This window comes from Gallinula chloropus (genome assembly GCF_964237585.1).
Source record: "Gallinula chloropus genome assembly, chromosome: 4".
In the NCBI taxonomy this organism is placed as follows: Eukaryota; Metazoa; Chordata; class Aves; order Gruiformes; family Rallidae; genus Gallinula; species Gallinula chloropus.
The window spans coordinates 83,729,036-83,754,283 of record NC_140088.1 but is presented as its reverse complement, the minus strand read 5'-3'; the positions used below and the strand labels follow the sequence as shown (position 1 = coordinate 83,754,283).

At 44.4% G+C, this 25,248-nt stretch overlaps 1 protein-coding gene across 1 annotated transcript in view; it reads left to right on the top strand.

Moving 5' to 3' along the window:
- SFXN5 (sideroflexin 5) overlaps window positions 1-25,248 on the top strand; it is a gene marked incomplete at its 5' end in the record, with an annotated part of 94,557 nt that overhangs the window by 13,436 nt on the left and 55,873 nt on the right. Inside the window, 3 exons of the mRNA XM_084263572.1 lie at window positions 6,460-6,537; window positions 23,799-23,825; window positions 25,059-25,113. Coding sequence (XP_084119698.1) covers window positions 6,460-6,537; window positions 23,799-23,825; window positions 25,059-25,113 — 160 coding nt within the window. The remainder of the gene's footprint in view (window positions 1-6,459; window positions 6,538-23,798; window positions 23,826-25,058; window positions 25,114-25,248) is intronic.

The following is a 25,248-nucleotide window of genomic DNA, read 5'->3' as shown; positions in this document are numbered from 1 at the left end:
GTACGATATTGGAACAAGGCACCCACCTTGTGTCAATATTGCATGTAACCTTTAAAGAGAGGGTTCTCTTGTGTGCCAATTCATATAATTACTGGCTTTCTAATGAAATGATTTGGTTTTTGCAGCTGCAAATTTGCAAACTCTTCCAATAAGCAGGAAATGCATCGTTTTGGAGGTCAAGCCCAACAAAGTCCTGTTGCTGAGACCATGAGAAACCCCTCAGTGGGTGTAATGCCTGGTTTTGATAATGTGTGAGGTTAAAATGATTGGAATAATACTTTTAATTGCTCTGTAATTAAGGTCCATCGGGAGAAGCAGTAGGGACCAGCAGATATTTTTGTAAGGCTAACTTATCCCATCTGACATTAGCCTGGACAGACTGTTAACGCTCTGTGGGAAGCTTTTCATGGAGAAAGCCGTGGACCTGAAAATAATTCAAAGGAAAAGTGAAACAAGAATTAAACTGAGCTCAGAGGGGCTGTATGTTATCTGCTTTTGCTTTATCTCATTGTTCAAAGCATAGAACTACACAGCGCTGAGCATCTTGCATTCCCATATTTGGGTTTAAAATGGAAGCAGGATTAGATGTATGTTATTTATATGAACGATACCTTCTTACTCAGCAGATTGACTGTCTGTGTTTATTCAGTGTCACATCTGCTGGCTCTACTTGAACAAAAAGTTTCTGGCTCCTGTTGTCTGTCACTGTAGATCCAATACAATAGGGCCAGCTGGAGTCAAGTCTGCCGTATGTATCATCCGTGGAGTAGTGAGACAGAATGGGAAACTGTTGAGTCGCTGATGGCAGAGCACAGCTGGATTTCCCTACCCCACGTTGGAGTTGTGGTGCTGGGGCCAGAAGATTCTTGCTGTGGATCACGTGCCAGCACCTCACCGGTGGTCCGAACTGGAAAGCAGTGAAACCCGCAGGCACGCAGCAGACCATCGCTGGCCTAATGCCCCCTTGAAACCCTGCTACCAGCCCTGCATGAGCAGTGTGAGGTGTAAACTGTCCCAGTGTGCCCTGTCCCACCAGGGGATTTCTGTCTTAAAAGCCTCGAATGCAAAACTTGACTCTTCCTCTGTTGATTCTGTAACAGTAATGTTGTGCTACTGGCATAATGACTGTTATTACGGTCTGTATGTGCACATATGGGTTTCTGGAGACAGCTCTAAGCCATGTGCAGGCATCTCTTTGAGATCCAAGAGAAGACAAGGCACAGATCTTTGAGACAGAAACGGCGTGCCCTTGAGCAATGAGGACAAGGTGAAAAGTCGGTGCAAAAGCTCACGTGCTGGAGGGAGGCGTCTGATGGCTGTAGATGTGTGTGGTCATTTATGGGACCCAACACAGTTGTCCTCTATCACAGCAGGGTGCTGGAATGATGGCTGTGAGGGACTCAGCGCCAACCAAGGATTTCTGTAGGTGGAATCAGCTCAGTGGCATGTGGGCTACTGTCCTGCTGGCTTCTCTGGTTTTGTTCTTTTTCCTCCTTCCTTTGGCATGCCAATCAAAGCCCCTAATAATGAGATCTTTCAGCAGCTCTTTCTACAAAGACTGAAACATTCACTGAGGTAGTCCTGCAAGTACACTCCAGGTAACGACCTTCTGAGTCAGTGCCTGTTGGCCTGGGTCAGGGCAGACAGTTTACATTAGCTCTGCACTAAAACCTATGGACTAATTCTAAGCCAGTTCAACCAAACTGAGACAGGTACTGGATTTTGGCCATGTCCCCTGCTCATGCGGCTTGTACCATGCAGCAGAACGTTCTTCCTCTCTTCAGAGTGCCTGCAGACAGCTGTCCTGGCTCATGGTATCTCCCAAACTGTGACCAGGAATCCCTTAATGGAGAGCTGGATCACAGAATCATAGACTCACAGAATCTTTTAAGTTTGTAAAAGACCTCTGAGATCATGAAGTCCAACTGTCTGTTGAACACCACCATGTCAACTAAACCATGTCTTGGAGTGCTATGTCTACATGTTTTTTGAATACCTCAGGGATGGTGACTCCACCACCTCTCTGGGCAGCCTGTTCCAGTGCCTTTCAGTGAAGAAATTTTTCCTCATATCCAATCTAAAGCTCCCTTGATGCAACTTTAGACCATTTCCTCTAGTCCTGCTGCTTGTTACTTCTGAGAAGAGACCAACCCACACCTCACTACACCCTCCTTTCGGGTAGCTGTAGAGAACCTTCAGGTCTCAGCCTCCTCCAGGCTAAGGATGGTCTGAGTCAAAACTGTGCCAGAGATCATGCTGTTGCAGGCTCATACTCGGGCTCTGACTTGTTTAATAGTACAACCACGACCATAAAACCCAGGCTTAGGGAGCAGTGGCAGCATACCTCTCACAGGCTTAGTGAACTGAGCTGTAGTTCAAAACCTGGGTGTTTTCCAGCTGAATTCAGCTTTTTTTCCCAAAGCCTTCTCGTTGGGTGTTGTGTTTCCCAGGTGGATGTGGCTTAGGCTGCTGTGGTAGAGCACCACGTGTAGAGTTTGTGTTTCTGAATCACCGAGCCTGGTAGATCCCTGGTGTTGCTTCTGGGCTTAGGTTTGTCAGAACATCCTCCGGGTGCAGATGGTCTGTCTAGCACCCTATTGTGAGAGCTGAGACCCCATCACCCACCACTAGAAGTGCTCTAGTTTCTACAAGGAAAGAGGTATGAAAGAAATGATAGATAGTAGTAAAAACTGTGGTTGCATTTCTTTTTCTTCTCCCCTCTCCACACCCCCCCACGTTGCTGTAAAGTCATGACACTTCTTCCCACAGGCAGTGGTAGAGAAATCAAGCAACAATAGATAGTGCAGCAGTAGCACAACCTTGTAGACAGACCTCATGTGGGTTTTTTTCCCCCTGCTAAAATGGCAGTGAAGTCTAATCTTCCACGTTATCAACTCTCTGAGCAGTGCTGTGTCGTGCTAAAAGCCAGGGAGCGGAGCTGGTTGGCATCTGGAGCTCTTGCACACTGTAAAGTTACTCCTGATTTGTTTGGAGGCTCTGGTTAAAAGAGGGCATTTGACTTCTCTAGAAGGGATATGAAGCAACTGTGTACTGTCACTGACAGAGTTCTGAGGCTGTGGGTCGTTCCCTAAACCTACCTGAAGGCCTCCAAGCCATGTGAAAGGCGCCTTAGTGTGGCCCTTGTGCTTTAACACTTTTGTTCGCTTTCTGTCCCGCTCTTTTTTGTCAACCTCGGGAACCATCAGCAGCCTTGGTCTGGGACTCTTTTTTCCTTGAGAAAGTTCCCTTCTCTTCCCTCAGAGCTGAAAGAGGAAATTCATGAAGACTGCAATTTTAAAAGCAAAACTGGGCTTTTTTGTTTTCTGTTTGTTACCATACTAAATAAGATGGGATCTGGCCAGGGTTGTTATAGTAACTACTAAGATTTCCTCAAGAGAAGGAGAAAAAAATAGAACACAGACCCATTCATCTATTACTTCCAGTTTTTCATTCAGAGTTACATGCTGTTCTGTGGAGATAATTTGCAAGACACACGGTGTAGGTAATTTCAGTGACAAAAACACATACCAATAATGAGCACAAATGGCTCTCCAGAATGTTGTGCTGGCACTCCTGGGTTATTTTCTAGCTTTGGAAGCAAGAAGGGTTGTCTTCCCTGGATCTGCAGTCATCAGTCATTCATCTGTCTGGCTTTTCACCTCTGGTTTACTGGGCTGTCGTACAATTATATTTTATTGATACTCAGGCTAGGTGATAGCTTTTTCCTAATATATTTTTTTAAACAACTGTGAGGTCAATAGGACAAGGAGCTATCAAGAACAACTTAAAGAGGTTGGGATTTTGTGTTATTAGTTTTCTTCACAAGTTGGAAACGCCAGAAACAGCCTAAAAATTGTATTTGTCTCTCATGCTCCCAGTGCTTCTTACTTTCTGGTGATGAGCCAACACTTTTAACTGATTTTTCTTAAAGTTGGTCCTTCCAACTACAAAGCCCTGAGGGTCTTGAAGAGCTCTGAGCCTGCCCAGAAGAGCATGTCCAAGTGCCTGTGCCACTGGATCTCACCCTGTGTGCTCGTTTCTTAGGGTCAGTTTTTCTTCTGCATGACATCCTCAGCCCTTGAGCACATAATCACCACAAAACATTATCCTGACTCATAGCTCTTCCTTTTTGTCCAAAGTCAGGAGGACTTGGCTTAAATAATAAGGACTTGTTTCTCTGTCTTGGATATTGGATTGACATGGAAAACTATGACCAGTGACTGGCTTTATCCATTGAAGTGTTCAGGATGTGGGTTCTTATGCTCCTTGCAGGGAAGGGCTCATGTATTCCCTGTATCACATGCATATTAAATTTTATTAAGAGAGGGTTAAATTTTTAGACAGATTTATCGTGCATATGCGCAAGGGAAGGGGTCTAAGAGTTGAGACACAAGTTTTTGTTGCTATATACAGCTGAGAGCTTCAGCTGGTAACGCTGACCTGGGCACTAGTGCCCAGCACGAACAACCCCCATCTCTGAGCCCACATTTTGCAAGAGTATGTAGGGTTTTTTTTTTTGCAGAGGTCATTCCTGTTGATGCCAAGCCTCATTTGGTGTCTTTGAACAGCCTCCACTTCCTCTGAGTAGCTGCTAATCAGTGCAAGAATATATAAAATATATAAAATGTATAAAATACCAGGGCTGGAATATAATGTGGTGATGGCAGTGTGAGCTCAGTCAGTGTAAAAACGGCCGTGGATCCGATCCCAACCTGCTCCCTCTGCAAAGTGAAGGAATTGCCACTATTCCATTTGTCTTCTGTGTTGAATGTTTTAAGGACAATAGTCATTCATTAATTGCTGCTTTCAGGTTGGCGTAACTGCTGGCGCTTCCAAGGAAACAACAAAGTACTCTTTGATGTTTGCATGAAAGGGAGAAAAGTAGTTTCCCTGCTGCCAATCCCATGGCCATGAGCTCGTAATGAGCTCAGGGACACTCGCCTTATTTACTTGGAGGGTTGTGAGAGCGGGGCACGCGGTGACGACAAGGAGCCTTGACACGGTTACGCTAAAACCAGGGGACTTTAGATGAGCTGCAGTCACACTACATGTTATTTCAGACAAAATCTTCTGTATTTATGAAATGTCCTCCAGCACTCATATCAGAAAAGCTGCCAAAGCAACAAAGCCAGTGCAAAAATGTCAAACTGCAGTCGCTGTTACTCATCTGGATGGCAGATAACCTGCAGGAGGCTTTTGAGAATGTTTGATGACTGATTTGTTTTGCTTCAGAGCCATAACTTGGTGATCTGGTGCTTTCTGCAGGCTTGGATGAGCAGATTTAACCCCACCAAAGCAGCTCTTTGTATCCCGACTTGTTCCTCTTTAGCTTGGACTAATCAAAGACTCTTTCTGCCTGGCTACTTCTGCCCTGTGGGGTTTTTATTTTAAGGAATATATATATTTTATACAGAATGCATTTATATATGCAATAGAAAATACAGTGGCTACATATGCATGCTATATATTTTTTCTTCAAATTGTTATATGTGTAGTTCTCAAAAGTATTATATGTCTATATATTTCTTCAACTGAAAACACTTTTTAATGTGTGTATATATATATGAATAACTTGTGGAAGTAAACATGATCTGACAGGCATCTTAGCTTGTATCAACAACAATGTGGCCAGTAGGTCTAGGGAGGTAATTGTGCCCCTGTATTTGGCATTGGTGAGGCTACACCTCGAGTGCTGTGTCCAGTTCTGGGCTCCTCACCATAAGAAGGACATTGAGGTCCTGGAGCGAGTCCAGAGAAGGGCAGCCAGGCTGGGGAAGGGGCTGGAGGGCAAATCCTATGAGGAGCGGCTGGGGGAGCTGGGGATGTTTACTCTGGAGGAGGCTGAGGGGAGACCTTATCCCCACCTACAGCTACCTGAAGGGAGGTTGTAGAGAGGTGGGCGATGGTCTCTTCAGCCAGGGGACAGGAGATGGGACAAGGGGAAATGGCAAGAAGCTGGGCCAGGGCAGGGGCAGATTAGATATTAGAGACAAATCTTTCACTGAAAGAGTTGTCAGGGCCTGGAACAGGCTGCCCAGGGAGGGGCTGAGTCACCTTCCCTGGATGTGCTTAAAAAAAGGGTAGATGAGGTACTTAGGGATATGGTTTAGCTTAGGATGGGAATGGTTGGACTTGATGATCTTAAAGGTCTTTTCCAACCTTGTGATTCTGTGATTCTATGAAGTTTTTATGATGTCTTCTACAATGCACTGCGAGGGGGAGTTTTATGTATTTTCTGTTGTTTCCTCCTTCATGCTGCTTCCTGGAGACAGCAGGGCTGTGCCAACCAGCAAAACAAGTGTCCATGCATCCTTTTTTCTTTTAATATCATGCAGGTAAAATGCCACAGCACAAAAGAAGGTATAATTCTAGAGCTTGATTTCATCACCTTCAGCAAAAAAAAACCCCTCAGCACAGGACAAGCATTGCAGACCATGTTTCCTCCTGTTCTCTTTGCAGAGTCGTCTGAAGGAAGCCGTGCAGTTGTTGGAGGATTACAAACATGGGACTTTGCCCCCAGGAGTCACCAACAAAGAGGTAAGAGGGAAAAGAACCCCTTTTGTTAAATTTCTACTTCTTCCTGCTGTCTAAAGGAGAGAGGGTGAGGGGGCAGTTTAGGGTGTACATACAGTAAATGCACCACCACAGGGGGTGGGTGTTTTTGTGTTTCTACTGGTAAAATCCCATACCGATGCTCTTCAGCTGTTTCTGACATCTGTAGTGTTGCTCCTGGACCTTTGTGGCTCAAACACCAGTGTCCTCCAGCGAGTTTGGATGGTTGTGATGTTCCCACCTTCTAAATGTCAGACTGGAGAATAAATGTTATGAGGAGTGGCTGAGGGAACCAGGGTTGTTTAGTCTGGAGAAGAGGAGGTTGAGGGGAGATCTAGTTGCTCTCTACAATTGCATGAAAGGAAATTGTGGAGAGGCAGGAACTGACCTGTTCTCCCTGGTGGCAAGTGATAGGACAAGAAGAAATACTAGGGGAGTTTTAGATTGGATATTAGGAAAAACTTCTTCATGTTGAGGGTTGTCAGGCATTAGAACAGGCTGCCCAGGGAAGTGGTAGAGTCTCCATCCCTGGACATATTTTAAAGACAGTTAGATGTGGTGCTGAGGGACATAGTTTAGTAGTGACTGGCACATGTAGGGTGATGGTTGGACTTGATTTAAAGGGTCCCTTCCAACCAAGACAATTCTGTTGATTGGACATGATGCAGCACTCAATCTTTGATTAGATAGCTTTGAACTTTCTAGAGCATATGTATCGAGATAAAATGCCAGTGCAGCTTGCTGGAAGCAACCCTTAACCTCCGTTTTCATGGAGCCAGTAGCCATGTGACTGCAAGTTCTAGCAGGGGACTTGCAATACAAACCTGCAAGGTGTTTTTATTTACAGTAAGTAGAAAGTTTGCAGTTTCTGACCTGCACAGTTACCGATTACCTTTGGCCAGTGCTATTGCTTCTCTTTCCCTTGCAAAGCATGCTTGTACAATTCAAAGGGAAAAAAAGAGAAAAAAGTAATGTTCTGGGGGTTTTTTTTTAGCTGCAGGAAACCTTGCTGTCAGTCCTGTAGGTTCTTGTACCAGCAACTGTGATGCATCAGCCCCCGCTCCTACTCTGTTCCTGTTGGTTATAATATTTGCCATTTCTTCACAGAAATAAATATTGTTTGGGCTATGTAGAACCCTCTGGGTGTCCTGATGTTGTAATTATACCATCACTAGTGGTAGTTTTTGCTGGTGGATGTTCTTACTGTTAGGATGGAAGCTGAAGGAGGTTGTGGAAGCCTCACCAAGGTGAAGGGCTTAGCAGGGCTTAGGCAGTTGCTGAGAAAAGAGTCGTTCTTGGTAGAGCTTGATTCTGCTTTGGGGTGGACTGGGTGATCTCTCCAGGACCCCATCAGTCATGTCTTCTGGACTTTTGTCTGATATTCATCTATATGAATGCATGAAACTTGTGAAAGCAAAATATTACAGAGGGGATAGACTGTTTTGGGGGCCTTTTACCTCCCAATCAGTAGCATGAAACAAAAATCACCAATTTTTTTCCCCTGTGAGCGTTATCTCAAACTCCTTTCCATATCTGTCCATGTGTGAACACCTGACCATAACACCACCACGGGGGCTTTTTGGAATCCCTGTTTGCTCATCTAGCACAAAAGCCTTCAGTCCTATGTAATTTAATGTAATATAAAGAACAGCATGAGTTTGATTGGCAGACCTGCTTCAGGAGCTACAAGCAGCACCCGTGCCAAAGGACTAGTGCACCTCCCAAGTAAACAGGGATGGAAATGGTAGAGAGCCCTTCTCCCACGCCCTGGAGGTCAAATAACCTTTTATTATTTGGTTTTTTTTTCCCCTGTTCACGTGTGTGATGATTTCTTCTCATCAAAGCCAAGTGTAGCAGGTAAATGAGGAAAATTAAAATTTGCATTCACTTTAGAAAGCGGGGACTTGTGTGGTAGGTAGAGAGACATGGCTTCAACAAAAAATAAAGGAGAAATAGCCCCTCCCTGTGTGATGTGTGGTACCAGGCATTGCTCTCCTGGTCTTTTGATGTCACTGCATTCTTTCAACCGTAATCTGATGGTAAGAAAAAAGAAACCAGGGTTGAGGGAAGGAGAAAAGCAGAGAATGATGCAGCAGCAGATGACTCAGTTCCCATCTGCTTACAGGCAGATGAAATACAAGTCATTTGCTGTGGTACACCACGCAGACTTTTGACCTACATTTTGGATTTGGGGAGTGACAAACCTGGGATATACCCTGGGTTCACTCAGAACTGCACTGAGAGAGAGCAAACAAAAGTACCCTGTTTGTGGTTTCCCTCAGTCACGACAACGTGTGCCAGACATGGACCTTGTTATGCAAGCTGGAAGATTCTGAGTGCAAAATAAAGGTGTGGGGCAGAGGAGGAGAGAGGAAATTATGCCAAAAAAGCCTTTCCTAGAGAAATGTTAGCCCATCAGTGTGAGAAATAGTATTTTTGTAGTAAAATTGCGACACGATTCACTTTGATCATGGTGTCAATTATTTTAGGTGGGTTTATGTAGCTTTGCTGACTTAAGGATAAAATTCCTCTCCCAGGAGGAGCCTGGGGTGGAATTGCAGCATGTGCTCGTTACTGTCTTTAGCCATGCTTTGGTGCATTGATTAAACCAAACTGCAGGGAGAGGTGAACAAGCTCCAGCTAGGTCCCCAGAAAGACTATGAGACTTGAATGTTCACCCAGGATAGCACAACCACTCTGAAAAGGTGGAAAGGACCTGAAAGCAGATGATGATCAGTGTGCCCAGGCTGCAGTGGGGTGGGAGCAACCACAATTACAAAGCAGCCTTGTTAACCTGGAGAAAGGATTCATGAAGCCAGCAGTTACAGAATCATAGAATTATAAAATCTTTAAGGTTGGAAAAGACCTTTAAGATCATCAGTTCCAACCATCTGTTCAATACCATCATGTCAACTAAACTGTGTCCTGGACTGCCAGGTCTGCATGTTTTTTTGAACACCTCCATGGATGATGAGCCCACCACCTCTCTGAGCAGCCTGTTCCAGTGCCTGACCACTCTTCCAGTGAAGAAAGTTTTCCTAATATCCAATCTAAACCTCCCCTGATGCAACTTGAGACCATTTCCTCTCATCCTATTGCTAGTTACTTTGGAAAAGAGACCAACCCGCACCTCACTACTCCCTCCTTTTGGGTAGTTGTAGAGAGTGATCAGGTCTCCCCTCAGCCTCCTCCAGACTAAACAACACCAGTTCCTTCAGCTGCTCCTCATAAAACTTGTGCTTCAGGTGCTTCTTTACTCCTGGAGCTGGCTGGTCTGAGACAGGAGGTAAATTGAGCAAGAAAGTCTCAAATGCTGTTTGGCAGTCTTATGGTCCAGCTGGGTGAAGGTGAATGGGAACTTCTAACTGGGTTAATTGGGAGCTTCTCATGGCATGATCGGCTGGCCAGCTCTTGGGCCATGTGTCATTCCTTGAGAGACATCTGAAAACCCTGAGTCCCCTTTGTCTGAGTGCTCTTCTCCCAAGTGTGCCTTTCAGTGGACTTGAATAAACTACTTGCCTGGTAGTGTTAGTTGTTTCCATCCCCTGGGGCACCTTCTTGTCGGGCAGCTCAGCTGGTATCATTCTGCCTTTGCGTCTGCTGCTGTGCTGCCATCACAAAATGATGATGAACTTTCAGCTTGGACAGCAATGGACATTTCTCCCAAAGAACTAAACAGCCCAGATGATCTGTATGGAAATAGTGTTTCATTGACTGCTGAGGTTGTAGTGACATCAGCCGTTGGGTACTTCTCGTATTGATTAGCCAGATACTCTCCTTTCCTTCTCTTAGACAGAGGGGAAGATCTGCTAGTAACTGTGATGGGAACAGGGCTGTGGTTGCTGTCTCTGTGTGGAGGATGTAAGGCTGGGTGCTGCTCTCAGTGTGTGCCTCAGAGGTTGCACCCCAAGCATCTGGGTGGAGGGGAGCGTGCAGGGGGATCTGGGTAGCTGGCAAGCTTGCCAGTGCCGAATTAAACACAAGTGTGCCAGATACATACAGCTGTAATGTCTCACTAATTACTGGTGCATTTGCAGAACATATGACATGCCAGTTGATCGCTTTGGGGGAGGGGAAGCATCTCACTTCCATAGGTATCACCCCAAATTTTCTACTGGTGAACCAAAGGCACCTGGAGAATTCATTTTTGCTTTCCTCAAGATGTGATGTACCATTTTGGGGGCTTTTCCTGTGCATCAGGATCTGCAGAATGGCCCCTGGCTACAAAGCACTAACAATTTGCAGTTGTTCCAGTGCTAATTTGGGAAAGGGATTCGATGCTGCTCTGGAGAGGTGCCTGCTTTGAGGCTCGTGTCTATGGGTTGACGTTGGAAGAAAAGGCTGAGCTGTCTTGATGTTTTACGTAGTTGATAACTGAGTGTCACACACACCTCTGCTGCACTGATGAAGTTGCCACATGCTGGCTGAGAGGCAATTTGATTTTTGGCTGGGTTTTTTTTTTTAATTTTTACCTCTCTCTGACTGTGAACAGAGCTAAATGTCTTCACTGTGGGCAAGAAGCATATATTGGAGCAGTGACTTGACTCATCTGATGTGGTAACGCCATTGTATCTCAGAGAGGCTAATTTGCTATGGTTGCTCAATGAAAAGGCTGGTAGAACTTCAGGTGATGCTCGAGAGAGAAGCATTCAACTTAATCTTCTTTTTTTTAGAGCCAATTCAGATTTAGTTATAGACTCTCTTGGAGATGCAATTGCTACCCTTATAGCAGGCTCTTTGAGCATCGATTGGGTACAGCGTGTGCTTAGAAGAGATGCCTGAATGGTCTTCTAGGCTTCATAATCGGAATTAAAATCGTGATCACCTTAGAAGCCTTTAAAAATAACAGTTTGGGCAGAGTTTTAATGCATTAGCTTTCTAAGACACACACACACACGCACCACACCACCCTCCCAAATATCAGCTTGGAGATCAAGAAGACAAGTTGTTTTGACAGAGTTGTTTCACTAATCTCCTGACTGATCCACTTTTGTGGTACTGTGTGTTTGACAGTGTTCAAATTCCTTTTTTTTTTTTGCTTTCCCCCCTCATTCAGAAATTCATGGTTCTCATGAAGGATGGCAGGCAGTAGCTGAAAGCATAACAACAGCTCAGCACAATCTATATCGCTTGCTGAAATGGTTTCACCACGTGAAAAATGGAAAATATAAAAGCCTAAAGCTATGTAACGTCAAGTATCTCCTCCACACTTATCTTCTTGACAGGGCTCTTGTAGAGCGTGTCTTTCTATTCTGCATTTTCAGAGCAGATTTTTCAAAATGAGCTGAAACAGAACAATTATGGACTATATAAAGGGAAAAAAAACCCTCTGAAGAACCATAATCGTACTTTGCTCCAGTTCCCCATGACCATCCCTAAGCCAGCTTCTAGAATAAATGCTCCAGTTTCTCTCTCTGAGATGATTCATGGACATGTACACAGCCAACATCTACATCTCTTCCACTTCCAGGTCTCTCACACTCATCCAATAGCTCTTGTACTTTCTCTTGAAGTGACTTCACCAATTGGGAAAATGACCATTAACTCAAGGTGGTAAAAACCTATTTCTCAGGCATCATTAGCAAAAATGAAGAATTGATCTCTCAAATGTCAATAGCTGCTAGACTGCTGATAGCTTTTTATTGAGGGGAAGCTATAGGGCTTTTTCCTACATTAGAAAAATGTTTTAAACCTAAGATTTGTATCTTAGATATATCAATTATGTACTCAGCAAAACAGAGAACAAATAGCTGCTTGATAAGTATTTTATTCGGTGCTACGTGTTTGAGCAAGAAAATGTGTCCCAGTCTCATCTTCTTCAGCTTTGCTTGCTTACCAGAGTTTTTCTTTGAATGTTTGAGAGCCAGACTTCGGTTTTATTATATATGAAAACTTAGGCTTTGATAGATATGAAGCTGAGTGTTCCAAATTCCACTCATTAAAACCCCAACAAGCAAAACCATGCCATGTAGTGGAAGAAACCCCACATTGTAATTAAGCTCCCCCCCTCCCCGCCCTGGCTTTTACAATTTCATAATTTTTCTCAAAAATCAAAAGATATAATTGGTAATGCACCCATTTGAGGTATATTTCTGGTCTTTTGGTTGTTTGGATTAGATATTAGATATTTAAAGAGGATTGGAGAACATGCTTGGAGAACAAATGCCCTGAAAGCTTTGGAGAGTTTTGGTCTCATGGTGGGAGGCCTCGAGTGGTTGCATGTCTTGGCGTTGGGTCATTGATCTCCATGGATCCAGAGGTGTCTGATGGAGGAAACAGTTGTTTCTTATAATAGCTTAGAAGTACAAAATCTTGCTCTGAAAACTTGAAGAGAACTGGTGAGTTTAGTCAACTTCCTATTGCTTGGTTCTTTTCGGTGACTACGCCCATCAAGGTCCTTCGTTTGGCTCTTTCTCCAGAGGGTAAGTGCATTCAAAGTGCTGACGGCATGTATCCCCTTTCATCTCCCCATCCCAGAGGGAGCCAAGAACCAGTAGGATCCTTAGAAGAAGGGGAAAAATCAGAAATGTGTGGGTTTCATATTGATGGGAGAAAGCGGTTCAGTTGTCATCCATGTCCCATCTTTGCCAGCTCCCCACGTACTGTCGTGTTCTTGCCCTTCAATGAGGATTCCTTCCTCTTCATTCATATGCTCTTTGCACTTTGTCCTTCTCGTTGAAGTGGTCCCTTGTGACACTTAAGCAACCCTTTTAGCTTGCATTCCTTACAGACTGCAAGAGAGAAACGTGGTAAAAGGCCCACTGCTGCCAGCCATTTTTAATGGCGGTTTCCACCAGCGGCTCCCAGGGTTGGCAGGATCCGGCCCTTCGCACGAAGCTCCGGTGGCTGGTGCGATCTGCGAGTGGGTAGGTGAAAATGACACACACAAGTGCACTGGAAGCCAATTTGCAGCAGAAGGTATAGACTGTAACATATCCAATTCTAAACAGGGCAGGCAATTCCCCAAACTGCCTCCTGGAGGGAATCTCCGCTGGAGTAAAAAGGTTTCATTTGAGGGAATACTTTCTCCTATAAAAACAGGGGTGGTAAAATATCAGCCTGATAAACAAGGACGAAGAGCCAGCTTGCTGAAAAGCAGACGTTTTCTCTAGCTCGGGAGTGTCAAGTGCTGAGGTTTAGCCTCAAACCAAAAGGCTGCACCAACTGCAGGGCATAATGATGTGGCTTTTGTCCTTTATCCTCAGGCTTCTTTCACTAATTTGTAGGATTGCATCTGTGTCCTCTGTGTGTGTGAGTCCCTTTCCCAACCTGTCCAACAGACCAGCACAGATTGGAGGAACAGATTGATGCTGGCATGTCAGCAGTGGTAAAAGTTAAGAGAAGCAGCACTCGGCGGCTATCAGACACGGAGAGATTTAAATTGCTCCCGGTTTACGACACAGCTGCTTTTCACTGTGTGATTTTGTATGTGTGTGTGTGTGTGTGTGTGTGCTCAGCACTGCAGACATGTGCATGGCAGAAAAACCCTCTGAAACATCAATGAACGTCAGATGTGGACCGAGATTTTGAGGCACCGAAGATCTGCCTTGGAAAGGCTGCAGTGAGGTGTCAGTGCTGGGCAGATTTTATTAGGAACTTCAGGCTGCTTCTGTCCCAAAGCACTTTATACTTTGATTTTCTTTGCTAGAATTCCCTGCAGTAATTCAGTGCTTGAACTACGCTGCTGGCATGCCCAGCACAATGTGTCCTTTCTGTTGTGTGTGGAATTGGTTTTGCCTTTGAAATTGGGGTAGAAATAGCTGCTAAGCTAGGAGCCTCATAACACTTGCTCATCAGCTTAATATCGTAGCAACTGTCCAGTCTGGAGCGATATTAGGCTGATGAGCAAGTTAAGATCAGACCCCTGATTTGCCTCATTTGTAGATTCATTCCACTCTGTCCTAAAAACTTTGTATCTAAATAAGAAGTCGAATACGGTCTTAAGAAATACAGCGTTGAAGGTTCATTGTACTCTTCTACCTCTCTTCAGTCCCAATCTCATGCTGGGACCCCAGTTTCTCCCCGTGGTCCTGCCAGCAGAGAGAGGTAAAGAGCCACAGAATAGCAGAAGTGTCTGAGGGCGCTTCATGTGCACTGAACAAGGACTCTGAGGAGTGAGTGATGCTTTTTCTCTGCAAGGTTTTATTTTTTTTTAATGCCAGCATGGGCCAAATAAGAGGTTTAAAAACCTGTTAACTAAATGCATCCCTTGGACATATGCAGCCGTTAGTCTTACAGAGATGACTCTGTCCTTAAATGTGCACCCACAATCAAGATGGCACCTATTAAATTTCTCATTCCTTGAACTCTATATGTGAACCAGTGCAAATTTGTTCTGTGCCCAGCATATTGCAAGGGAAAGTGCGATGCCATGGCAGCCTGAGCTGATCTAAGTCAGCAGTGCCATGTCTCTGCCTCCTCTCCTCCCGGCCATGTGTTCCCACCTCCTTGCTGGCTTGCACTGGAACAGCTGGTTCAGAGAGCTGATCTTAATAAAAACTAAAGCTCCCTTCCCCCATCCCCAAAATGCTCCAATTTTTTGACTTGAGCAGCTCTCTGTCTGCTCAGTGTTGTCTGTACAGTGTAGGGGATGGAGTAGATGCCTAGGATGGAGAGGGACGGTGGGGCTGTGGTACCATCAACATATATCAGCTTGAGCTGCTGAAGATAAGTCTGTGATGGAGGTAGGAAATTAATCCAGGCTTTCATAAGAACAAAACTAAACATCTTGAGCTGTGGACCTTTTGCTCACTGAAAGTCCTTGCAGCTCCAAGATACCTGGTGTTTAGATTTTTTGATCCATCTGGAGCTTCCTCTTGGACTACTGTAGGATTGTAGGCTAAGTCAGGCTGGAGGGGACCTCAGGAGATCATCTAGTCCAATATAGGTCCTGGAATTTGCTGTTGGAAATCTTTCTGTTCGTGTGACTTCATGTTTGCTTACATGTGATGGTTAAGAGGTGTAAATACCTGTTTGTTAGAGACCAGGACAGTAGCGAGACAGCTCTATTACCTGATCTTGTAGCCTTAGAAACTCCACCCTGAAAGCTTCACCCCTTCAGCAGAAGGAGTGGTTGGAGAAAAATAAAAGTAAAAATAACCCCTGAAGTGAATAATCTGTAGGGAGAGGGGGGAAAAAAAAATGCAGCTTTTTGAAATTGTCCCTTGGAGACAGACACTTGCTATTCTCCAGCCAGCCCCTTCCTGCGCGCGTTGGCGGAGCATGAACTGTGGTGTGTCAGTTGTGACTTCTCACTCTTCAGCCTTTCCAAATGCAGTTTTGGCAACTTGCTGTTTTGAAACTGTTTCATTTCTTCCCCATTAGTATCAGTGAAGTGAAAAGAGGCTCACCGGCTTAATGGGCATATATTTATTACTGTGTTCTTCCTTCAATCATGTTAGCAGCGGGAAGAGCCGCTCATGCTGTCCCAGACACAGCAGAGAACAATGAATCTATCAGAGTCTAAACAGCATCCCTTTTGGACAATAATAGCTTTTCTTAACAGTGTTGATGAAGAGCGAAGAGGTCCATTTGCAGTAAACTGTACTTTTTTTTCTTTCCACCCCTCCTCTGGTCTCTTGCGGGATGCGGTAACAAACGTAGAAATATCACTTGTCCTGCTGCTTCCTTTTCTTCAGAGAAAGCAGCCTGTTTGCTGAACTTGGAGCTTCTCTCTTCCATGATCTAAATATTCTCTGTGCTGCTAAGGTGGTCTAAAATGGGTCAGGCACTTTAGGTATCATTGCCAGAGTGTTAGAGGGCAAAAGGCACTTAGGGAGTTTGGGCAGAAGTGGTGTAGGTTGACACACCTTAAAGAAACCATGCTAAAAGCTATTGTGGATGCTCTTGGTTACAAACTGGCTGTGCTTCATCTCATCATATGAGGATTAAGAGAGTTTATCTAGTCATGTCTCGATTACAAATCAGATTAGTTTTGCAAGCACTGTGTGGATTAAAGAAGATGAAACGAATCTGATCTTGAGCAACCTAGCTGGATTAGCAAGCCTGGTTTCCAAAGCTGTGTTTTAAGCCACGCAGTGGCATCTAAGTCCTTCTCCAACCCTGCTGCAAGTAGTGGTTTTCAGTGGGTGTTGCTTATTCTGCTTAAGTCTTTCCAGTAGAACTCTGTGAGGATTAATTAGTTAATGTTTATTGAGTCCTGTGAAGCTGCAAAGTGTTATTTAAGTACTGTCTTTTTATATCAGTCAGGACGTGGTTCTGGTTCCACCTACACTTGGTTTTGTATCTGTGTTAATCCATGTATTTCAGTGGAATTGCTCGTGGTTTCCAGTCCGGCTCCCAAGGCCGAGGCGCTTGCCTTGCCATGCTGCCATATAGGAAGGTATCTCAACTGATGCAGCTTTGTGATTCCACAGAGGAGCAGCAGCAGCTCGTGGTACTGTGACTCAACACGATGCTTAGGACAAGGAAGGAGTTTTCCATTGGCACCAAGAGCTTTTGGTGCCTCTTGCTAACATATTTCAGTGCCAGATGCAGGGCAGAAGATGTGTAACTACCCTTTGTAGCATGGGTACCCCGTGCATCAGGTCCTTTGAGCTTTATCTCCCTAGAGCTAAAGCCTGTTGAAGATGAAGATTTTCAGGAGCAGGGTTGTAAAGGGTCCATTGGTGAGATGTCCTACTGCAGAGCAAGTGTAGACAGTGGTTTGTGTTACCTTGTTTTTCTGTTAGTTATTAAAGCCAGAGATCAGATTTCATGTAAAATCACGGGTAAGGTTGGGCACATCAAGTTTACAGACATTCAGGTGACATGAACTGTGGAACCAAAAGGTCTGGCATTCCACCATGGTAAATCTATAAATCTTGGTAGAGCTATTCAGCCCTATCCAAATGCTTTGGCTGGAGCTCCTGATGTGTGTTTGTCTCTATGTGAAGTATCGCTTTTCAGGAAGTGGGATTTTGGGACTGAAGCTGAGGAGAAGTGGGAGAAAGCCGTGCAAAGCATGAGTGTTCACACTCCTGGGGGAGAAAGCACTGGTGGAGAACGAAGCAGAACACATCGTAGCACTGTTGGGCTGCATCAAACTGCCTTGAGTTTGGCGCTGGTGTTTAGTTTTAGTGGAATGATAAAAATAGGTCGATACTTACTTGTTTTCATGTTGCATGCTGAGAGGTTCTGGGGGTGCTACTTGGAGTGGACTGAGCACTATACATGTCTTTAAGAACAAAGAAAACAGTAGAGAGAAATGTGGTGATGTAAGAGAGGATGATGTGTTGGAGAGTGCAGTGCGGTGGGAGATCTTCATCTGTAACCACGTAAACTTAAAACCAATACAAAAATCTCAGAGGCATGGTGAAATAAAAGTGAAATAATATCAATGAGAAGCACCTGTTGTCTGGCATGGACCTCCTGTTTCAGCAAGTGGGGCTTCGGCAGTGAAGCTGTGGATGAATGTTCTTCTCTAGCAGCAGTTTCTGCAGACTCTACCTTCTTACCAAAAGGGCTGTGAGGAGCATAGAATCACAGAACCTTTAAGGTTAGAAAAGACCACTGAGATCATCAAGTCCAACTGCCTGTCAACTAAACCGTGGCCTGGAGTGCTACGTCTACACATTTTTTGAACATCTTCAGGGATGGTCACTCCACCACCTCTCTGGGCGGCCTGTTCCAGTGCCTGACCCCTCTTTCAGTGAAGAGAATTTCCCTAATCTCCAATCCAAACCTCCCTTGATGCAACTTGAGACCATTTCGTCTCATCCTATTGCTAGTTACTTGGGAGAAAGCACCAACTCCTACCTGACTACAACCTCCTTCCAGATTGCTGTAGAGAGTGATCAGGTCTCCCCCTCAGCCTCCTCTTCTCCAGACTAAACAACCCCAGTTCCTTCAGCTGCTCCTCATAACACTTGTGCTCCAAATCCTTCACCAGCTTCATTGCCCTTTGAGCAGTTTCAAATGGAAATGCCCCATGGTACTGCTGGCAAAAGGGATTGTGTGAGTATTGCAGTATGTTCAGTCTTATAATGAAGATTAATATGAGATAACCCTGCTGATGGGAGCTGCTACTGAGTGCTTCTGGTTCAAGCTGGTGGCCCTTGGGAAGGACCAGGTCTTCCTACCTAGATTTGTGGGATGTCTGGAAAAGATGTAGTGCTTAAGTCCAGGATTCCTAAATGTTCTAATGTAAAACCTTCAACTTTCATCAAATTCCTATTGAAATCCAAAGAAACCTCGACTCTACAAGCTGTGCTGAAGTCAGTACATGCTACGGGTGCTTGACGCTTTGGGATGTTTTTACACCTCAAACCAAACTTAATTTGAGATGGTACTAATCATATAGGTCCCATCTTAAAGTCAATGGAGAGAAGCAAGGAATGTTGGAGTGCAGGTTGTCCAGCCTGTACCGATCATCTAGTTGTGATGAGTTGAACTGCCTGTTTTCTGTGTGTGGACATAAAGAAAGGGCAGCGAATTTGCTGCGCTAGGTATTTCTTATGCTGTAGATGCCTGTTAGAGGGGACGTGTCCCACCTCCAGTGTCTTACTCTGGCCATTTGACTACTGGTTATGGTGTCTAGATTGAAGTTAAAACTTACTCAGAGTCATCACGATCACTTGACACTAATGTGATACCACATCCCTGTTGTTGGTCTGAAGTGTTCCTTGGAGAAGTTTCACCTTCTGAGCAAGGTTTTCTTTTTCTTTCTTTCTTTTATCTCCTTCTTTTCTTCCCCTGATTTTTATATGATTTAAACAATTGGGATTATCAGAAAGCCCAGCTGGTTTTGGAGGTTGTCCTTCCGAATGACCACACAAGAAAACAACTTGCTCGTCTTCGGAATGAGCTTTGCTGCATCACACATTCTGCTTCTGACGCCCAGTGTTTGGAATTCAGTGTGGGATGGATAATCCAAGCTTTGCTTTAATAAACCTTGCAGCTCCTAGAGTGTGAAGCTACTGGCAATTTCTGATGGGGTGCAAACTCCAGCCTGTTACCTTATTAAAATCAAGATTTTGTGGGTGCAGGCAGGGTCTTGTGAAAGGGTGAGAACCTCCCTGACAGAGTGGGAGGGGGACGAACAGGTTTTGAGATGGAACACTGTCTCCACTTGAGTGGACAGATGAAATAATTAACTAAAAATACTCCTCCTTCTGAGGATTTCCTCTTCAACTTTGTCTTTACTAGGGGAGTTTTGCAAACTATGTGAGTGATGACAGTGCAAAGTCTAACTCAGGCAAACCACTTAGTCTTTGCAGACCTTGAACTTCTGTGTTTTACACCTAGGGCTCATCTACCAAGTGACTCTTCATTAGCTCTTTGAAAATAACCATGCCTTGTCATTATTCATGGTTAATCAGTACAGGCTTTTCTTCATAGTTCTTCCTGGTGTGGTATATCCAGAGCACGCACCCATGGGTTTAAGATAATTTCAATGTCTTCTACTGCACTGTGCAAGCGACTTGGATCTTGTTGGTGCATATGGTCGAGGGAAGGAAGCATTGGAGCATCTACTGCAGATTCCACCTTTGTGTCTCCACTTACTGTAGGGAGGTGGTTGCTGGCAACACAAGGGAGTAGGTGGTGTGAATCTGTCCATGCTCTCCTGACCTTAGACACCTGAGGCCAGCTTCAACGAGGTAGTTGGTGGTCTGGATACAGCCAACCGCCCTTATGTAGGGTGGAACAGGCCACTTGTGTTAGCAGTGTTGGAGTAAACAAGGGTGAATCGTTTGTGAACTAGGTGTAACTTTTTACAGAGGGGGAAAAAAACCCCACAACAATCCTAACTTTGAGTCCAGAACTATGAAATCTCATTGTATTTAATAGGAGGGAAGTTAATGTTTTAAGAATAACTGGTACCCTTTGTACTGTTCTTGCAGTGGCAGGTGTTAGCTAATAGATTTGGGCTGGATACGTTCCTTAAATAAATACTTTTTTTTTGAAAGCTATCTCCAAGCTGCGATTCTGCTGCTAAATAAGGAATGCTAATGAATGTCCTGTCAACCAAAGATCATATCTATTCCCCAAGAGTTATTCCAGTCTCTAGCTCCTTACCGCAGCTTTGGTTCTTTTCAGATCGTGGCAGCCTTTGATACCCTTCCTTAAAAGTCATTAGCACGTAATGTTTCTGCCTAACTGAGTTCAGTTCCTGAGTTTAGGGTTTTAAAGCTCTCTGCTGTAGGTGGTGAGGAAAGGGACGAGTATCTCTTCCTTGGGAAAAATTTAGTAAAAGCAGAGTCCTGGGAAGGACTCATGGATGTTTTGTCCATGAATCTGGTGTGCTGGGAGTGCTTGGGAATGATCCTGGACCTGATTCCTCCATGACCATGAAGGACATCTCCATGAAGCAGAGCCTGATCAGTCCTGGTGGAAGGTTGCAATGTCCACAGGCTGGAGAAACTCATCCACTACTGACTGCTTAGTGAAACATGTCAATAGTGCTCCAACTCTCCTGCCCTCTTGATTTCTAAGTTTCTTTGGTGTGAACCCATGTATGAGTTTTGCCACCACTTAAATTTGCACCCAAATTTAAGTGGTGGCAAAACTCCTTTGTGCCTTTAAGCAAGTAGTATACTGCAAAGCAGATGTAAAGGAAGATCAGAGGAGGTTGGTGGCCTTGCCTGTGACAGGGGGGTTGGAACTCTATGATCCTTGGGGTCCCTTCCAACCCATGGCATTCTATGATTCTATGATCATCTATTACAGAAGGCCCACCCAGTATAGGCTGACTATATTTAGAGATCACAGACCTAGATGTAACAAATTGAGCACGAACCTGGAGTCATTCCCTGTGTTCCAGTGAAGGAGAAAGATGCTTTGGATTCACGCTAGCGTAAATGAGATCAAAATCTGGCTGCTTCTTGAAGGTGGCCGGAGAGAGCGTGAATGAAATCCCCAGCAAAAAGAGAGACTTGCTCTCAGAAACGAGCCCCCCAGCTGGCAAGACTCGTTGGAGTACTGGAGCTATTGAAAAATGCTGCAGACAGAAAATGAATTAGAGGATAAAAAAAAGTGAAAATGAGCTGGCAGAATCTTTAGGTGACTCATCAGGTGCATCTTGTAAAGTCTCTTTCTGAGAAGTAATGAAATCGCATGTTCTAACAATATTTGCACTGCAGCAGGGAAATGCATAAATATTGGGATCAATTAATGAAATTAGATAATTTGACCAAAAAAGCCATAGCGCTGGCTCAGAAACCATACCTCTTCCTTTTTGCTAGTCTTGGTGCTTGCAGTTGGAGACAAAAATCCCATGGTTTCGTTTCACATCTAAGGTACACGAGACCTGGGCAGCCACAGGGTTAGTGGCTTTGGGTAGTCACCTGCAGCTCAAGGACCTCCACTTTCACCCCATGGAAGTTCTTGAGCTGGTGGGTAGGCAGATGGAGAGAAGCCCTGGCAGCTGCCTGGGCATCGTGCAACCTCCCACCCTTTGGATTTTAGATTTGGTGAGGGTAGACACATCACATCCCATCCAACCACAGAGACTGTCTCTTGGTGTCCTTCAACCTCTATTTTCCAACTGTGAAATGGGGAATAGTGGTTTTCCTTAACAATGGAAGTTTTCCTCAGGAAAGAGCCCTGTGGATCTGTGCATCAGCTGGTGACATTTAGATAGTCCAGTAACTCATCACACGTGGTGGAGTTCATCTTGGAGCTTCTGTTCTGGAGAGAGAGAGAGCTGAATTTGGAGTGAAACACTGGGTTGCTGGTATCAGTGGGCCAACAGTATTTTAATGGACCTATATTTGGGGAAGACACTTAACTGTGGCTGTAGAAGAATGGCAGAACAGGGCTCAATTTATGCCATAATGATAATAAAATCTTAAGCATGAATGCCCGGATTGTAGAATGTGTGCACAGCGCTTGGGTAGGTATTCTGGTGGGTAACTGTGAGCTCTCCAAGCCAAAAGAGCTATCGCTGCCTTTGGATCTATCAACAGCAAGAGCAGAACTCATCAGGTTAGCCTACCCTTGGTTTGGCACCAGTACAACTGTTGTTGGAATAATTTGTCTGGTTTCTGGCGTCCTCGATTCAAAGAGGATGTTGACAAATTGGAAAGATGTAAAAGAGCCACAAGGGTGGTTAAAAGATTGGCAAACGTGCCTTGCCAATGAAACAGCCAGTCTCTTGGCTCAGCTGAATTTTGTATTTTATATTTTTAATTTTTTAAAATTTTTTTTAAATATTTTTTTTTTAGTTCAAGTGAAGGTTAAAGGGTGGCTTTAGCAGCTCCAAGTACCTGCGTGAAGAACAAAAATAGACAGTGCTAGAGGCTGTCAGACAGAGGTGTAACACAAGCTGCTGCCTTGAAGTCGAAGCCAGACTTGAGCTGAACAGAACAGTTTTTAATAGTAAAAGCGATGATCTGTTGTGATATTTTACAGGAGCCCTGGTTTTTCATCCATCTCTAGAATTACATACATCAAAAATCGGGTTTTTTTTGGTTGGTGGTGGGATTATCATTTGCATTTAGGTGTAATTAATGAAGGAAAGCCCTCTGGCTTTATTAAATGGGGCAAACGATGGGTTTATGTATATGCCAGAGCATCTCTTGATGTTGTGCCACCTACTCATTGGCTCTACCTAAACCTTACTTAGGATGGTTGTTCTCCTATGCTCATGGATCTCCCCTGGCTGAGCCTGATTTGAGGCATTTCAATGCTGCTGAATTGCAGTCAGTAAATAACAGTAGGTGCCCATGAGAGTTTTAAATGAGGCTTCTTTTTTCTTAAAATGCTTGCTCTTCACAAGCATTTTTTGGTGCAAATGTTTCCCTTCTAGTGAAAAATGAAGAAACCAGTGGCTGGTTTATTCTGAATCCAGGTTTTATTTGAAGAAGTACTTCTTTTCTTTCCCTGCAGGGCTTGCTCCACCTTTGTTCCCCAGCAAGCCTCGATTTCTGCAGGAAGCTGGTCTGAGGAGAGGCTGTGCTAAATTTACCTTGAGATTTATCTGCAACAGGGTTGCTGAGATAATTCTCCATTTGTAAAGCTTATAGCAGAGCATGAAGTCTGGCTGTTGTTATTCTTTCTTAACCATTCAAGATAAGAAAGAATATCTTCCTGCCTTGCTGGTCTCACTGGACATGCAGATTTGGAGAGGAGCTCAGTGCCTGTAAAGGATCTTTAAATACAACCTGGAAAGATGCAGGAAATGAGTCTGTTTAAAAGCAGTTCCCTCCGTTCATTTACTACAGCAGCTGAAAGATGAATGTTTGTGGTTTGGTATAAAACTACACTGCTTGTTTTCTTAAATGCAATGTTCTCTTTTATTTTTCTAGCTGTGGGGAGCTCAAAAAATCAAACAGGTAATCCGCTTTTAAAAATATTTTATTATTCTTTTCAACTATTGCTGCTTTTTTCCCCTTTTTTTCCCCTGAGCAATGCTGTCCTCTTCTCCATTATTGACTTTGCCAGTTGCTGTTTTGTCTTGCCACAGAAATGTAAATGCAGAGAACACTGTTGCCACCGAAGAGTCTGATTTTGTGTGTGTGTGTGTGTGTATTTATATATTTTGATGTCTTCATTTTCTCCTTCCTGTCTAGTCAAGAGATTTCTTGTCTCCAGTCTTTTGAAAATAGTTTGACAGTTCTTTGGTAAGGCTTGTAACTGTGTCGTACCTTCCTCCTCTGCAGCCCCACAGCACTTGGGGATTGATCTTTCAGCCCCAGCTGGTTGATGCCAGGGCAACCTCCTGGGCTCCTTGTAAACTTTGGTAAAAATGGGCCAAGTGAGCTTCATTTTCTGCTTATTGGTAAAGCAGATTTAGGATTCCATGGAGGCTGGGCTGTCCACAGCAGCCAGCGTTGGCCGAGAAGCTGTGGATACATGTAAAGGTTGAATTATCTGGAAAAAACAAATCCCATGGCACGTGAGGGGATTTGGTTTTATTTGACAACTGGATCTGACTGTGCCTGCACTTCTTTTATCCCAACTCAGCCAGATCCTGAAGCAGCGTTTCAGGTCTCCTGTGATGTGGCTTGTGCAGAGACACCAGTGAATAGGGAAGATGTTCCTCTGTCTGATCCCGTCCGCTATGACTAAGCCACACAAGTCCTTAAGAGGGTCTCTTGTGATCTGTTCACTTCACGACTGGCATGAAGTGATTTAGAGCCTTGTTCCCTTCCAAGCAGGCAGTCCTGCCCTCACTGTCTCTCTGCTCCAGTGAGGGCCCTTCCCCCTCCCCTTCCCTTTCCCCTTCCCTTTCCCTTTTTCCCCTTCCCCTTCCCCAAGAATGAGCCACTTTCTGTATTTCAGATTAAACTATTTACTTCTAAATTATTGATTTATGTTGAATTATTTCAGGAGAAAGGGCAATTTATTATTTAGGGGAAAGCAGTGGGAGGAGGGGGTTTGTGGAGGTTGATGAGCAATAACTGCCCCTGATCTGAGCTGCAGAGGCAAGGAAGGTGCAGAGACACCCAGACTCCCCTGTACTCTCTGGTGAGAGGTGCTTTTTATGGTGGCTGGGTGCTGGCTTCACTGTGTCTTGCCAACTGCTGCCGTGCCTTCACCATGTCTGTTTGCTCACTGTTTTACAGGCCATCATCCATCCCGACACCAACGAGACCATCTTCATGCCTTTCCGAATGTCAGGTACAGTGTGTCCCAATCCTTAATTTTACTGGGGATTTGTACATTTTATTTTCTCCTGAGTTTTCAATTGCAATTTGTAATTGTTTAAACCAAGAGGGGGAAGTGACTTAAGTGCTTCAGTCCCTTTGCAGTGAA